Source organism: Triticum urartu, chromosome 5A (assembly GCF_056163025.1).
Source record: "Triticum urartu cultivar PI428250 chromosome 5A, HENAU_Tu73, whole genome shotgun sequence".
In the NCBI taxonomy this organism is placed as follows: domain Eukaryota; kingdom Viridiplantae; phylum Streptophyta; class Magnoliopsida; order Poales; family Poaceae; genus Triticum; species Triticum urartu.
The window spans coordinates 147,988,493-148,003,320 of NC_141877.1; the positions used below are offsets into that span (position 1 = coordinate 147,988,493).

Below are 14,828 nucleotides of genomic sequence, written 5' to 3' on the forward strand. Positions count from 1 at the left end.
TCTCTGTGGGGGTGCGCCAGCGCACCCACTGGGTGTAGTCCCCGAGTTTCGGGTCGGCTGCTGAGCAGGCGGCCCGGAACTTCAATTGGTGAGCTTTGGGTACTAACTTTTGTCTGAAACACTTGTCACAGGATTACCACAATCTCCGCGTTACTGCCTTCAACCGTAATGTTGAAGAGCTGGGCAAGCAGACCGCCGACTTGTTGGAGAGCCGGAGTAAGTCCTTTTTCTTCTTTGCGGGGGCGCGCTGGCACACCCGCGGGCTGTAGTCCCCGAGATTCGGGCCGACTGCTGAGCAGTCGGGCCAGATCTCCCTGGCGACCTTCTTTATTGATGACTTAACGCCTTCTTTCTTCCTTCTCTTCAGAAGCCAACGCTGTTCTTCAACAGCAACTGAGCGACGCCAACTCCGGCGTTGCGCGCCAAGGGGGAGGAGTGCAGCAAGCTCGCCACAGAGCGCGATCTGCTGGCCACTCAATTGGCAGAGTAGAGGGGGCTGCTTGCAAAGATGCAGAAGGAGGCGGAAGAGGCGGAAACCGCCCTCCTGGCCGAGTTCGCGAGCGAGCGCTCCTCCTGGACTGACAAGGAGGCGATGCTGACCTCTGGCTTCCATGAGATTGAAGACATCGTTGATGGTGAGTTTCTTTACTTTCTTTCTTCGAGCCGCCGATTATAAATCGTGCCGACTCCTGGTTTTTGACTTGTTTCTTCGTTTCTTCCATCTTGGCAGACTTCTTCCCTGGGCACTCGCCGGCCGCCATCCAAGCCATCGAGGCTGACCGTGAAGTTCGGAGGGCGGAAGGCGCAGAGATCGCCGCCGACGCACCCCGAACCCTTGATGAGCATATCCTGAGCATCGAGGCTCACCTTCGGCCGACTCACCGGATGCTACGCCAGCTTCAGCGTGTCGGTGCCCAGGCGATTGCCGCCCTGTGGCCGGACATGCAGGCTCCGCGCACCCCCAGCCCGACTGCCGGCTGGCTAGAGGTCGCAGCTGGTCGTCTTGAGGCTTGGAAGGGTTCCTCGGCCCGAGCTGGAGCGCGTCGGGCCTTGGAGTTCGTCAAGGCGTGGTATCCAGGGCTAGATCTAGACCGGCTGGCCACACTCCGGTCAGAGGCCCAGCCGGAGCTGGCAGCTGCAGAAGACGCCCTCGTCAAGCGTGCTGTGGCGATCGCCGAGTACACCAACACCAGTATCTTCATCCCCGAGCGGTCTGAAAATGGCGAGGAGGTACCGCCGGAGTGGTTTGGGATGAACCCAGACTACGGCGAGGACTCGGCGGAGGTGATCGGCTCCAGCGTCGAGGAAGAAGGCGTGGCAGAGGATGGAGGCGAGACGGAGGCACCAGAAGACGGAGCGGATGGCCAGCCTCAGCTCGACCGTGCCTCCAGCAACGAGCCACGTGCGACTGAGCCGACTGCTGCCAGAGGCGATCAAGCCGAGACTGCCCGGCCGGCCGCCCCAACGCCTGACACTGCCGCCTCCTCCGACTTTCCGAATCCGTCTGCCACTTCCTAAGCTGCCGCCTTATCTTTATTTTGTCCGCTTTAGTAGTCTTGAAGAACTTGTTAATTCGCACAATTCCACCCACGGGGTGTATTTTGAACTTCTGCTCGAAGATTCGGCCATGGGCCTATGCTATGTAAACATTTATCCGAATTCTATCTTTGCTTGCTCATTGCTCTTTTGGCTTTTTTTTCCTTTGCCGCTTTCCCTTAGTTTCCTGCCTTGCCAATTGGACAGCCGCTCTGCGGACTGCCATTGGATCGAATGCTTGGCTACTTTGGGAAGGCAAGTACTTAGCCGTTTTTAAGAGTTTCTAAGCAAGTTGAATAGAAAGCGGCAATCCGACTATTCGAGAGTCGGTTTGCGAAAAAAGGCTGGAAGCCGTCTTGAGCTATGTTTTATGCTTTGAGTCCTTAGCCATTTTTCATGCGAACGCCCATTCCACCTTACTCCTGCCCACCGTACAGTCGCTCTGCGAGCTGCGGCTTCTGATAGGAGACGGTTTAGGCGTTACACACTACTTGTCCGACTGCAGGAAGCATTTCATAGTGCAAGGCGGCAAGTCCCCGGGCTGACTTGCCAAGCCCAGTGTCAAGCGGCATAACAAAGAGTAACATACTTGTAGGCATAATTTTTTTTCCTACAGACAAAAGAGGGCAGTCCCTGAGCTCGTCTCGGGGGGCCCGAAGTCTTGGTACTTTAATACAAAGGGTAGCGTGGTACATACTGCATCAACTGTAAAATCTTCGGAGGAAATTTGCATTCCATGGCCGCTCTGTCTCCTTGCCGGAGTCGTCCCTCTTGCGTGCTCGGGGCTTCTGAGCGTCAATCAGGTAGTAGGAGTCGTTGCCCAGCACTTTGCTGATGATGAAAGGGCCTTCCCAAGGCGCCGAAAGCTTGTGCTGGCCGGCTGTTCGCTGGATCAGCCGGAGCACAAGGTCGCCTTCTTGGAAAGATCTTGGCTTGACCTTCCTGTTGTGGTATCGGCGCAGGCTCTGCTGGTAGATGCTGGACTGGCTGAGTGCCAACAGCCGGCCCTCTTCCAGCAGATCGACACCGTCTTGACGTGCTTCTTCTGCTTCCTCCTCGGTGTACATGATGACTCGTGGGGAGTCGAACTCTATGTCCGTTGGGATGACGGCTTCGGCACCGTAGACGAGGAAGAAAGGCGTGAAGCCGGTTGACTTGTTTGGAGTCGTGCGCAGACTCCAGAGGACGGCTGGCAGCTCGTCGAACCAGCAGCCATCCGACCGCTCCAGAGGCTCGACCAGTCGGGGCTTGATGCCGGACAGGATGAGGCCGTTTGCTCGCACCACCTGGCCGTTTGACTATGGATGAGTGACGGATGCTAGGTCCAGTTGGATGCCCTGTGTTGCGAAGAAACGGGCCAAGGCGCCTTTGGCAAAAAAAAATCCGTTGTCGGTGATGATGCTGTGTGGTATGCCATACCGAATTGTGATATCCGAGATGAAAGTCACGGCAGTCGGACCGTTCAGTTTCTTGATTGGCTTCGCTTCTATCCACTTGGTGAACTTGTCCACTGCGACAAGTAAGTGAGTTAAGCCACCTCGTGCCGTCTTGAATGGTCCCACCATGTCTAGACCCCAAACTGCGAAAGGCCAGGCAATAGGGATGGTTTTGAGTGCAGAAGCCGGCTGGTGCGGCTTGGAGCTGAACTTCTGGCACCCCTTGCATTTTTGGACCAATTCCTTGGCCTCTTCTAAGGCAGTCGGCCAGAAGAAACCGTGTCGAAAGGCTTTTGCGACGAGTGCTCTTGAAGCCGCATGGTGGCCGCACTCGCCTTGATGGATGTCTTTGAGAATTGCTTGGCCTTGCTCTGGCTCTACGCAGCGCTGGTAGACACCAGTAACGCTGCGCCTGACCAGTTCTCTGTTGACTATGGTGTAGGCTGCCGCTCGGTGTTGTACTTGCCGAGCTGAGGTCTCATCAGTCGGCAGCTCTTTGCTCACCGGGAATTTGAGGATGGGCTGGGCCCATGAGGGTGCTGCTATTTCTTTGACTGCCAGAACTACGACTTGGACGAGGGCGGTTGGGTTGGGAGGCGATGGGTTGGAGTCAACAACCGCTTGCCGGGTTAATGAAGTCCCCAAGCTGACTGGCGCGGTTCTTGGGCCGAGTTCTGGAGTCTTCGAGTCCGCCGCCGCAGTCCCCGGGCCGGGTACTGCGGTCCCTGGGCCGGCCTCGACTGTACCGTCTGCCGGGGCTCTGGAGTCGGATCCGACTTCTTCGGGAGGATCCGGCACAAAGATGGAGTCTGATTCTGGTGAAATCTTGACAGACGGCTTGAGGAGGTGTTGAAGGGCGACGCCGGATGGTATTGCTTGGCGGGTAGAGCTGATTCGCGCCAAGGCGTCTGCTTGGTCGTTGTCATTTCTTGGCACATGGAGGAACTCGCACTCTTCGAAATACCCACTGAGTTGCTGCACGAGGAAACGGTAACTCGCCATGTTTGCATCTTTTGCGTCCCAGTCGCCAGATGACTGCTGGACCACTAAGTCCGAGTCGCCATAACACAAGATCCGGCGAATGCCAAGTTCTTTGGCAAGCCGGAGCCCGTGAACGAGCGCCTCGTATTCAGCGACGTTGTTGGAGGCGGCAAAATGGATTTGTAGTGCGTATTTGAGCTTGTCGCCTTTAGGAGAGGTGGGGACGACGCCGGCTCCCAAGCCGGTGCACATCTTGGAGCCATCAAAATGCATCCGCCAATGGGTGGAGTCGGACGCTGGAGGTAGGTACTGGGTCTTGGCCCAGTCAATGAGAAAGTCGGCCAGTGGTTGTGACTTAATGGCGGTGCGGGGCTGGTAGTGGATGGCGTAGGGAGCCAGCTCTATGGCCGACTTGGCCACTCAGCCAGAAGCATCTCGGCTTCCGATGATCTTGGCAAGTGGGGCCGTGCAGACCATAGTGATTGGATGCTCTTGAAAGTAAGGCTTCAATTTCTTGGCGGTGAAGTGTACGCCATAGCACATCTTCTGGTAGTGGGGGTAGTTCTGCTTGGAGGTCGACAGTACCTCGCTCAGGTAATATACCGGTCTCTAGACAGGTAGCGCCTTGCCTTCCTCCTTGCGTTCCACTACAATGACCGTGCTGACTACCCGGCTGGTGGCGGCGATGTACAGGAGCATAGGTTCCTTAGGAGTCGGAGCCGCCAGAACGGGTGGAGTAGTCAGCATCTTCTGCAACTGGAGAAAAGCTTCGTCCACCTTGTGGTTCCATTCGAAAAAAGTGGTCTTCTTCATGAGTTGGTATAAGGGGAGAGCTTTCTCGCCCAGCCGACTGATGAATCGGCTGATGGACGCCAAGCAGCCAGTGAACTTTTGCACATCCAGCAGTCGGTTGGGTACCTTCATTCTCTCAATGGCCTTGATCTTTACAGGGTTGCATTCTATGCCGCATTTAGAGACCAGGAAGCCAAGGAGCTGGCCGGCTGGTACTCCGAAGACACACTTCTTGGGGTTGAGCTTGATCTGGAATCGGCGCAGGTTCTCAAAGGTCTCCTTGAGGTCTTCTAGCAGTGTTCCACGCCTTTCCGTCTTCACCACCATGTCGTCCACGTAGACGTGGGCGTTCCTGCCCAGCTGCTTGAGGAGGCACTTCTGCATGCAACGCTGAAAGGTGGCGCCGGCATTCCTCAAGCCGAACTTCATGGTGAGGTAGCAGAAGGCTCCAAATGGCGTGATGAAGGCGGTCTTCAGTCTGTCAGCCTGGTTCATCTTGATCTGGTGATATCCTGAATATGCATCCAGAAAACTCAACAGCTCGCATCCGGCGGTGGAGTCTTTCACTTGATCAATTCTTGGTAGGGAAAACGGGTCCTTGGGGTAGGCTTTGTTGAGGCTCGTGTAGTCAATACACATTCGCCACTGCTTGTTCTTCTTCAGTACCAGGACCAGATTGGCTAGCCACTCCGGAAAGAATACTTCCATAATGAAGCCGGCTGCTAGGAGTCGGGCTATCTCTTCTCCGACAACTCTTCTCTTCTCTTCTGATAGGCGGCGCAGGGGCTGCCTGACCGGCTTTGCATCAGATCGGACATGTAACTTGTGATCGGCGAATTCCGTCAGTACACCTAGCATGTCTTTGGGGGACCATGCGAAGATGTCCCGATTCTCATGGAGGAAATCGATGAGCTCGCCTTCCTATTTGCTGTCGAGGTTTGCGCCTACGACAGCGTACCTCTCCGGGTGCTCCGGATCCAGGGGTATCTTCTTTGTCTCCTTGGCCGGCTTGAACGAGCCCTCAACCTCCGACTCCTTTGGGTTGGGCGATACCTCTGGCTGCTTGCCGACCATCGCCACAACTCGCTCAAGGAGCCGCTTCTCGGCCGCGATCACCAGGGACTCGGCTAGCCGACTGCTCTCAGCCGCACAGGCAGACGACTTCCGGTAGTCGCCGGCTACAGTCAGAATCTGCCTGGAACTGGGCATCTTCATCTTGAGGTAGGCGTAGTGGGGGACCGCCATGAACTTGGCCAAGGCGGGTCGGCCGAGTAGCGCATGGTATGGGCTCTCAAGGTCCACCACCTCAAACCAAACTGACTCTCGGCGGAAGTGATCTTTGTCTCCAAAGAGGACGTCCATCAGGATCTTGCCGATTGGTGAGCAGGAAAGCCCAGGAACAATGCCGTGGAACACAGTCCGGCTGTTCTGAAGCTGTCTTTGCTTGATTCCTAACTTCTCCATGGTGTCTTTGTACAGGATGTTGATGTTGCTGCCTCCGTCTATCAGAACTCGTGAGAAATGCGCGGCTCATCTATCCGTAGCAAAGGTGGCATCCAAGAACAAGGCATAGGAGCCCGGACTCGGCGTCACTTCTAGGTGGTCAGCCCTGCTCCAGCTGATTGGCTTCTCGGACCAGTGCATGAACTCTGGCGTCTCTGATGCTACAGCATTCACTTCTTGTCGCTGCAGCCGCCTGCTGCGTCGATCGTCAGCCATACTAGTAAACACCACGTAGGCTCTGTGTTCTTCGGGGTATTCGTCTTGTACTGCGCCGACTGGCCTGACAGCCGGCTGCTGGGGTGGAGGCGGCGGCGGCTGCCCAGTAGGCGGGGGAGGTAGGAGGCCGTCTCCCTTGGCGATCCTGGTGAGCCAGTGGCACTTCCGGGTAGTGTGATTTGACGGCTTCGCGCCGCTATGGAACTTGCAAGGTCCATCCAGAGTCTGCTCGTAGGAGAAGGCCGGCAACCAGTTGGGCTTGCCGCCTTTCTGTCACTTGGGCGGGGGCTGCCCATCCGGCTGCTGGGCTTCAACTGTTGCGACCTGCCGGGTGCTGGAAGCCGGCTGTGGGGCCTTGCGCTTGTGGTTGCCCTGCTGTTGTCGCCGACTGGCATCTCCCGCCGGAGTTCTTGCAGCTCGTCGAGGGTTTCTGGCTCGTCGCAGAGGAGCTTGTGCTTGAGGAGGGTGCCTTCTCTGCACCCGGCAGTGAAGTACTCGATAGCCTGCACCTCGTGCACGCCCTCACAGGAGTTCCAAAGCTTGGCCCAACGCGTGAGGTAGCCGCGAGTCGACTCGTCGGGACCTTGCATGCACAAGGAGAGCTGACGAGGCTTGGGAGGACGCTTGTACGTGTTGGTGAAGTTGCGGACGAATGCTTCAGTGAAGTCGACCCAGCTGTTGATGTTGCGGGGCTTCAGGCTGTTCAGCCAGGTCCGGGCCGTGCCCTGGAGCATGAGCGGAACGTACTTTACGGCGACACGCTTGTTGCCGTTTGCTATGCTGACAACCATGGAGTAGTCGACTAGCCAGTCTTCCGGCTTCACCGAGCCGGTATATTTGGTCGTGTCTCTTGGGAGCGTGAACCCTTTGGGACAGGGCTCGTCTCGAATGCGGGGCCCGAAACAAGGCGGACCCAACTCATCTTCTTCTTCCAGCGCCAGGGATCGGTGAAGTCGGTCGATCCGATGGCGGGCGTCGTTTTCTCCGACTCCCTCTCGGCGGCCAAGGCGGTCACCGAGAGTCGGGTGGTCAATAGGCGGCGTGGAGACTCGCCTTTCCTTGCGAGGAGGGGGAGGCGGGCAGTTGTCCCGTCGTTCCACTGCTCTCGGGCGGCCGTCTCGGTCGCGCTCTATGGTAATGTGAGTCCGACTGTGGCTGACAGCCGGATCCTTGTCTCTTCTTCCTCGGGCACCGCCAGTCGGCGTCCGAGACGTCGCACCTTGATCTCGGCGAAGGTCGTCGTTTTGCCGATGCGGCGCCTCTGTGCGGCAGCCGGCCTCGTTCTGCGCGGCAGCCGCGTCGAGGAGCCGCTGGACTCGCTCCATCATCAGGCGGCGCTCTTCGCCCTTGAAATTGTCCAGCTCGTCCGCCGCCGCCTGGGCGGCTCGGATGTTCTCCGCTGGTGTAGCATACACAGGGTGACTTGCCCCGAACAGATTGGCGATGGCTATGCCGCGCTGCTGGACCGCGCCAAGGCGGCTGGGCCCTGCCGGGGCCGGCGAGCCGCCGACAGCGCGATCCATCTCTCGCTGGTAGGCTTCCGACAAGCGTCTCATGCTGGCCAGCTTCTTCGCGCCTTTGACGAGCTGAAGGCGGCGCGCCTCCAACGTTTCTGCGTCAACGTCTTCCGGAATGGGCGCAGTCAGGTCTAGTAGCGCCGCGCCGAGTGGGTCATGTGCTCCTCCGCCGGGAGACTCGTCATGACTGATGACGAGCACCTCGGTGACGGTGCTCCCGTCGCTCTCCGCGCGAGGGAGAGGTTCGTCATAGACCACCACATTAGTGGGGAACGCGTCGAGCGATGCGGTGTCGGAGTCGACCAGCATCGGGTCGGTGGAGCCTACAGACTCCAAGTCCATGGCAGGCTCGCTGGAGACGTGGAGTTGATCGAGGAGGCCCGCGAGGAGGCTCTCGGAGCCGCCCGTGCCTGCGTTGGATGCAGGTTCGTCGGAGAGGCGAACCTCGCCGACAAGTTCGGCGAGGCAGCTGGCTGCGTACGTGATCTCAATGCCGCGCAATGCGTCGGTGCAAACTCCGTCTGGCGTGCCTGGCTAGCTGCGCTCGCTAAGGAGGAAAAGGGTTCCCGTCCAGAACAGGTCTCCGGACGGCGGTGCACCAGGCCCCACGGTGGGCGCCAAATGTCGGGGGTTGGGTGCGACATATGCCAAAGGATGGCTTATCATGGTGGGGGCAAGTAGAACATCGCCGGTGCCTGGAAATGGGATGAGGCGTAGACATGCACGCCGGCGAATCTTACCCAGCTTCAGGGCTCTCCGGGGAGATAATACCCCTACTGCTGCTCTACGGGGTCTCCGCATGATCACTATGGCAAAATGTTTACATGATTGCTCCTTGAGCTGTTTCTTGGAGGTAGGAGAGGGCAAGGCTAGCTCTCTCCCTCCTATATGATCTGGCCTAAAGCTAATAGGTTCCAACCCTTTGCATGGTTGCCCTGGGGGTTTATATAGGCCTACCCCCCAGGGGTACAATGGTAATCCGGCTGGACACGGGCCCAGCCATTAGTGCCTCCGGCCTCCGTCTTCTCCACCGACTGCTGGGGCCCGCCGACTGGTGGGCCCTGCCGACTGGCCAGGTACGGAGCTGACAGGCCGCGTCCGCTGCGGGCGGGTCTTGCCGGCTGCTGATTACTGTAGCCGTGCTTCTAATGACGTGGGCTTCGTCATGGAGTCGTGGCAACAGCCCCGCCGCCTGGCAGGCGATCACTATTGCCACTCCCCATCACATCTGGTTAATGGTGCGTGGGCCCCGGGGGAAGAGCTGGCCGACTCCCAGGGGCCGACTCCCAACGAGTCCGACTGGTGGCGCACTTGCCGTCTCCAGGGGTCCCGTGGGCTGGTGGGACCCGTTGCCCCAAGGCCGTACGGACAAGCCGTCGTGGGCGCAGGATTTGGTCCACCGGTGCTGATGCAGGGCTGGCATGGCAACAGTGCCACGCCGCACGGAGATCTCCGCGAGTACGGCGTACTGTAGCCATGCCTGCCTCTAGAAACGGGTGGGAGCAGTCTTCACTGTAGCCACTCCCCTGTCCTGTCCCTCTTGATGAGGACATGGGGTTTTGCTGGAGTCGTGGGCCGACTCCCCAAGGCCGGCTTCTCTAGAAGTCGCCAGTCAGGAGTCGGCTTACCCTGAAGTCATCCCCGGGACTCGGCCGCGAGTGGGCAGTCGGTCGTCTTGCCGCCGACTTCTCAGAAGGCGGCTCTTCGTCCTGGGGTCTTGAGGGGCGCAGCCTGCCCCGACGTCTTGAAAGGTTCTGGGGCTCGGGTTAGCCTACCCGTGGCCCATTTCTCCGACACTTCCGCTGACTCGTCTATGATCGAACTCTTGTATTCGAGCCCTCGAGGCCCCTGGCTTGTAATATGATGCTTGTATGACTTATTTTATTTGTAGAGTTGTGTTGTGATATCTTCCCGTGAGTCCCTGATCTTGATTGTACACGTTTGCGTGTATGATTAGTGTACGGTCAAATCGGGGGCGTCACAAGTTGGTATCAGAGCCGACTGCCTGTAGGAATCCCCCTTCCACACTCCTTGGCCGAAGTTGAGTCTAGGCAGTGAAAAACTTTTACTAACATGGTTGTGTGCCTTACGGGCCCACGTTGCCATTTAGGTGGTATTAGGATCTTTTATTCCTCGACCTATACTCTGGGACTCTAATATCTCCCCTATTCGGGTTAAATGATTTTGCTAATGCTAACTTTAGGTTCTCGTAATTACTTCCTTCCGGAGAGCCCCTTATTACAGATGATCGCCTGCTGCACCAGAAGATTCATAGGATACTCTCTAAGGTTATCGCGAGAACTTGTGCTCATTGCGTTTGCAACTCCCTTCCACCATCAAACCCTATAGATAACTACATGCACTTGCCATTCTTACCTTAGTCCCCAGTTGCTCTTGTTATTACAAGATACCCTGAAATACTCGTTGTTGTTCCGAGAATCCTTGTGCCTACTGCCTTGCAGATCCTTGTCACCTGAATACACCTACAAATTAATCCTCACACACACTGAGGATTTGTTTCTCCCCGGTTGTTCATGTGTTTCACCAAAGTCTTCGAAATACTATTTGATCTTTCGAAAATCCTCAGCAGCTTACTGCTCTTGAAATTCTTGCTTGCTTGCATTATGGTTAATCCCATAAGGTTAGTAATCTTATTGGCATCCTTTGCCACTATCATTTTGAGCCCATTGATACAATATGTTGCGAAGGCATGCAATCCTTAATCAGATCCTTCATTTCGTCCTTCCGACTCAAATGTCATTTTAAATATGAGCTGGATCTCGACCAATCAAATTTTGCCATCGATTGTACCCCTAAGGCTATTCAACTTATCCATCCCTAATCAGAGCATTGCTTCTGATCCCTTGTCTTGGAATTGATAATTCCTTTGCATTTGAACTTTGAGTTAGTCAGTTGTTTCCATAAACTGATCTCCTTGCATTCCTTCTTCCTCTGGTTGAGTATCGATGCTCACATCAGACCCCTTGTGGACCACCAGATCCTTTGATGGATTTTATCCGCCATCGTCCTTCATATTCTATAAGCTTGTGAGCCTTTCCTCGGATACATAATGCCTTTGGTAAATTGTATCCTCTGCTTTCTCCAGCATGCTCTACTATCGAGCTTGTGTTATTTATTCCTGAAATTGTGGTATATGCTCCTAAGATGCCTCGACGGGTTGAACCTATGCCTTCCATATTATGTCTGAACTCGAAAGTTTTCACGAGTCATACTCGTCTGGTATTTTGCCAAATAATTCAACACTACAATTTCTTCGAAAAAGAGAAGTGAATGAAAGTTTATGCATTGGAGAAGTGGGAGTCGACCTTGAACTTTGCGTTCATGCCCATGGACACGATGTATAACTTATCATGGAAGCTGCTCGTAAAAATAATTACCCCCTTGATTATAAGTACATCTTGTATCCGTGGTTCGATCCTTTATGATTGTGGATTCCGAACATGTTCTCCTTTAAATACCATTTCTCGTGCAAGTTTAAGCACTTGTCTTCTGTAGAGCATTACCCTAGTCCAACCTCTACTTTGATTTGTCGTCGAGTATTACCCCCCTGGTATCTCAAGATTATCATGGAACTGCATAACTTCTTATGAGTTCTCCATCAAGTGCTACATTCTCACTGATTCCAATTTTTCACGGGCCCTGAGTTATTAAACACTCAAGGAAATCGGTAACTGAATCGAGTCCGCGTCGTGATTAAACAACTATTAGTAATCTTCTTTACTTATGAGTTTGAACTCGATCACGTCATTCCTAGCCTGCTCGGATATATCATGATAGTGCTAATTTTAACTGTACTATCTGGTCCTTCTTCCGGGAGCACAATTTGCGACGATAGCTAAGCTTACGTCGATCTTCCTCGTCATGCCCTTTCACCTCAAACAACAAGCTTGATTTCGAGTTTGTGTTGTAACCATGGTTCCAATAACCTTTCGCTCCATCATTCATTTGACTTGATGTCATCGCCGATTGATTACATCTTCAGGAAAACTCTCGACAAATGTGTCGTGATCATCACCAAGAATGATATGCCTTCCTCCAAGTCTGAATCGAATTCATGATGGGAAATACCATCCTTGCCCCTCGATGATTGTGTTATCATCGACCACTTTATTGCCTTCCGTTCAACACAAACTTGTTAGTGTTTTGTGTTATACCTTGAGATCCATGCTATCCAACAATTGTTCTTCTTTACCTTGGATTATTACCATCTTTTGTGTCAATAATGTCATCCCGTCAATTTTTGTTGCACCTTTTCTTCTCAGACATCCTGAGTCTGAGGTATCCTGACACCAATCAGATCTGAATATCGGTCAGATATGATGGTTGGATCATATTTCCAGAGTTATAAGATTGGTCTTTATATGACCCGGTAAGGTGATGTCATGCCCATCACAACTGGCCGGAGGACCTATTGTTATAGTTTCCTTTTAGCAAGGTTATCCATTCTTTCGTGAGGAAATTGTAAGACTTATGTTATAAGTTGTTCTTGATGGATCCTTTTTGTTCCCGAGGTCTGATCTTCACCTGTTGACCATGTCAACGCTATCTCGAAGCATGTCTATGGTACTCCGATTTTCAGCCGGAACATTTGAAGCCCAATGCTAAATGTTTCCTGCTCAACTATCCAAACACCGTTGTATGGGTAAAGTCATGAAATTTCTCTCACCTTACCTAAAGAGTTTTCTACATTATATCCTGCCATGGATATCATTCTCTGCTTGTCCTTGGGAAGGATATACCCTTGAAATATGTGTTTAAACACCTTTTCCTTTCCATTGTCCTGTTTAATCTGATAACCACATTTTCCCTTTCGTTGTCTTGTTTAACCTTTCTGGTGATCTATATGATCTAAGAAGTAATTTTCTCCTGCTTATGTAGACACCTTGGTGTACAACCGTGTCAGTAAGACCCTGTTGCATTTGTTGATGGCATTTCGGTAACCACCGATGGACGAGAACTTTGCCTATTGGTCCGCCTCGTTTAACGAGCAGGAAAATGGTTCTCTTCGTCCCTCGCCCTTGGTACCGATGTTGTTGCCGACATAACCGACAGACTATCCTCTGACATGCCTGGCTTACATGATCGTACAAGATGTCACCGACCTTCCTACTTTTTACCACATGGTGGGCCCATAACCCACAGTTCCCAGGATCGAAACCTGACCCTCGTGTACACCCCCTGTTTCCAGGGTTATTCCTCATGCTAGGCTTCGTGTGTAATTCGCGAACCACCTTCCTAGTGATCTATTCTGGTATCAGACGTAATACTTATTCTCATTACTCTGTACCCCTTTCACACCTTGTGTTAGTCATCGAACGATTGTCTACCCATTTCTACCCGTTTGAAACTTCTTATTGTACCATATTATTTTGCTCTCGACATGTTTTATTCGTTCAACTCGAGAGATACTCAAATGTTCATTCGTGGGATAACCTTCAATGATTACCCCTGGTAGCGTTCTAACATTGTCAGGCTGCCCCTTTCCTATTCGTAAGTACGATGGAGTTCTCGAAGAAAGGATGCCGACATCATCATGATGACCTGAAGCAAAGAAATGAAGACGTCAATGTAATGGATCGATCTCTTCGAGAAGAGCAACCAAGGCCGAGAAGATCTATTAGAATTTCGTAACTAGACCTCCCCCCCTCTCTACCTCCTAAATCTCGGGACGAGATTTCTTGTAGTGGAGGAGAATTGTGACGCCCGGATAATTAGACTACAGTAATTCCCTGCTAATGATGCCACGTCACCTCGGTTATTGTTGATAAACCCGCGTTAGTTCGAACCCGGTTTGAATTCAAAATTCAAAATCAAGCAAACAATAAAAGTTTTCAAATATTAAAACTAAAATGTTTGATTTGTGGCAAATAATCCATACTAAATATTGGTGATGAAACCACACTTCTGTAAAGTATTTAAGTGCACTATAGTATGTAAAACAACGACAACACTATTTTTTTAATGCTCTTAAAATAATAAACAAATACAAACTACTTTATTTAATGTGCCAAAATATTTGTGGCAGTGGCATTAACTACTAATACTAAATTGGGTAGAACCTTTGTATTTTATATAAAACAAAAGTAAACTAGTATGTAAAAGAAAACAGGAAAAAGAAATTAAATAAAAACAAAAACTAAGATAGAAAAACAACTCCCCCCCCCCCGACTGGGCCTTGGCCCAGTTGGCCGTGTGGCCGAGCGGCCTGACGGCCCACCCCCGCGCGCCCCTGGCCTACTAGACCCCCCTCCCAGCAAACCCTAACTGCTACACCTCCCCACTCGCACCCCACCCCCACGATCCCCCCTTTCCGCCCCATCTGGATCGAGCAAGTGCCCCGACCCCATCGCCCCACATCGCCAGCACCCCGACCCCGTCGCCGGACTCCGCCACCGCCAAGACGCTCGCGTCGTCCCCTCCCCTGCGGCCGCTGTCGCACCTTCGTCGAATCTCCAGCAACACCGTCGCCTTTCGTCGGGGCAACCCCACCGGAGCTCCTCTGCCTCGACGCCGCCGTCGCGCGGAGCCCCTCCCCGTTGCCGGACCGCCCCACCGTCGTCGCCCGTCCTCAACTTCCCCCTCGACTTGGCTCCTATGAGCCTCGCTGCCCCGTGCATCGACGCCGCATGTGAGGCCCTCCTCTAACCCTTCTTTCCTCCAGTCCAGTCACCACGCGTCGACCCCGCTCCCGCCGCTCGGTCCGCGCCGTAGATCGTCGCACCTGCGACGGCCCTGCCCCTCGCGCCGTTGGACTCGCGCCCGCACACGCTCACCCACTTGAGGCCGCGCCCACGCCCCCTTTGCCCCCGCGCTTGTAGTGCTTGTC

General features: G+C 53.8%; 1 protein-coding gene across 1 annotated transcript; it reads left to right on the forward strand.

The window, feature by feature from the left end:
- Positions 1-592: 592 nt before the first annotated feature.
- Positions 593-1,518, forward strand: LOC147970629 (uncharacterized). The gene is made up of 2 exons (XM_087522682.1): positions 593-635; positions 731-1,518. Exons 1-2 carry the CDS (start codon positions 593-595, stop codon positions 1,516-1,518), a joined length of 831 nt encoding a protein of 276 aa, XP_087378808.1.
- Positions 1,519-14,828: the final 13,310 nt, after the last annotated feature.

Coding starts and splice junctions, on each gene's coding strand:
- LOC147970629 (XM_087522682.1), top strand. CDS start 593: ATGCTGACCTCTGGCTTCCATGAGATTGAAGACATCGTTGATG. Junction 636..730: donor GATTGAAGACATCGTTGATG/GTGAGTTTCTTT, acceptor CCATCTTGGCAG/ACTTCTTCCCTGGGCACTCG.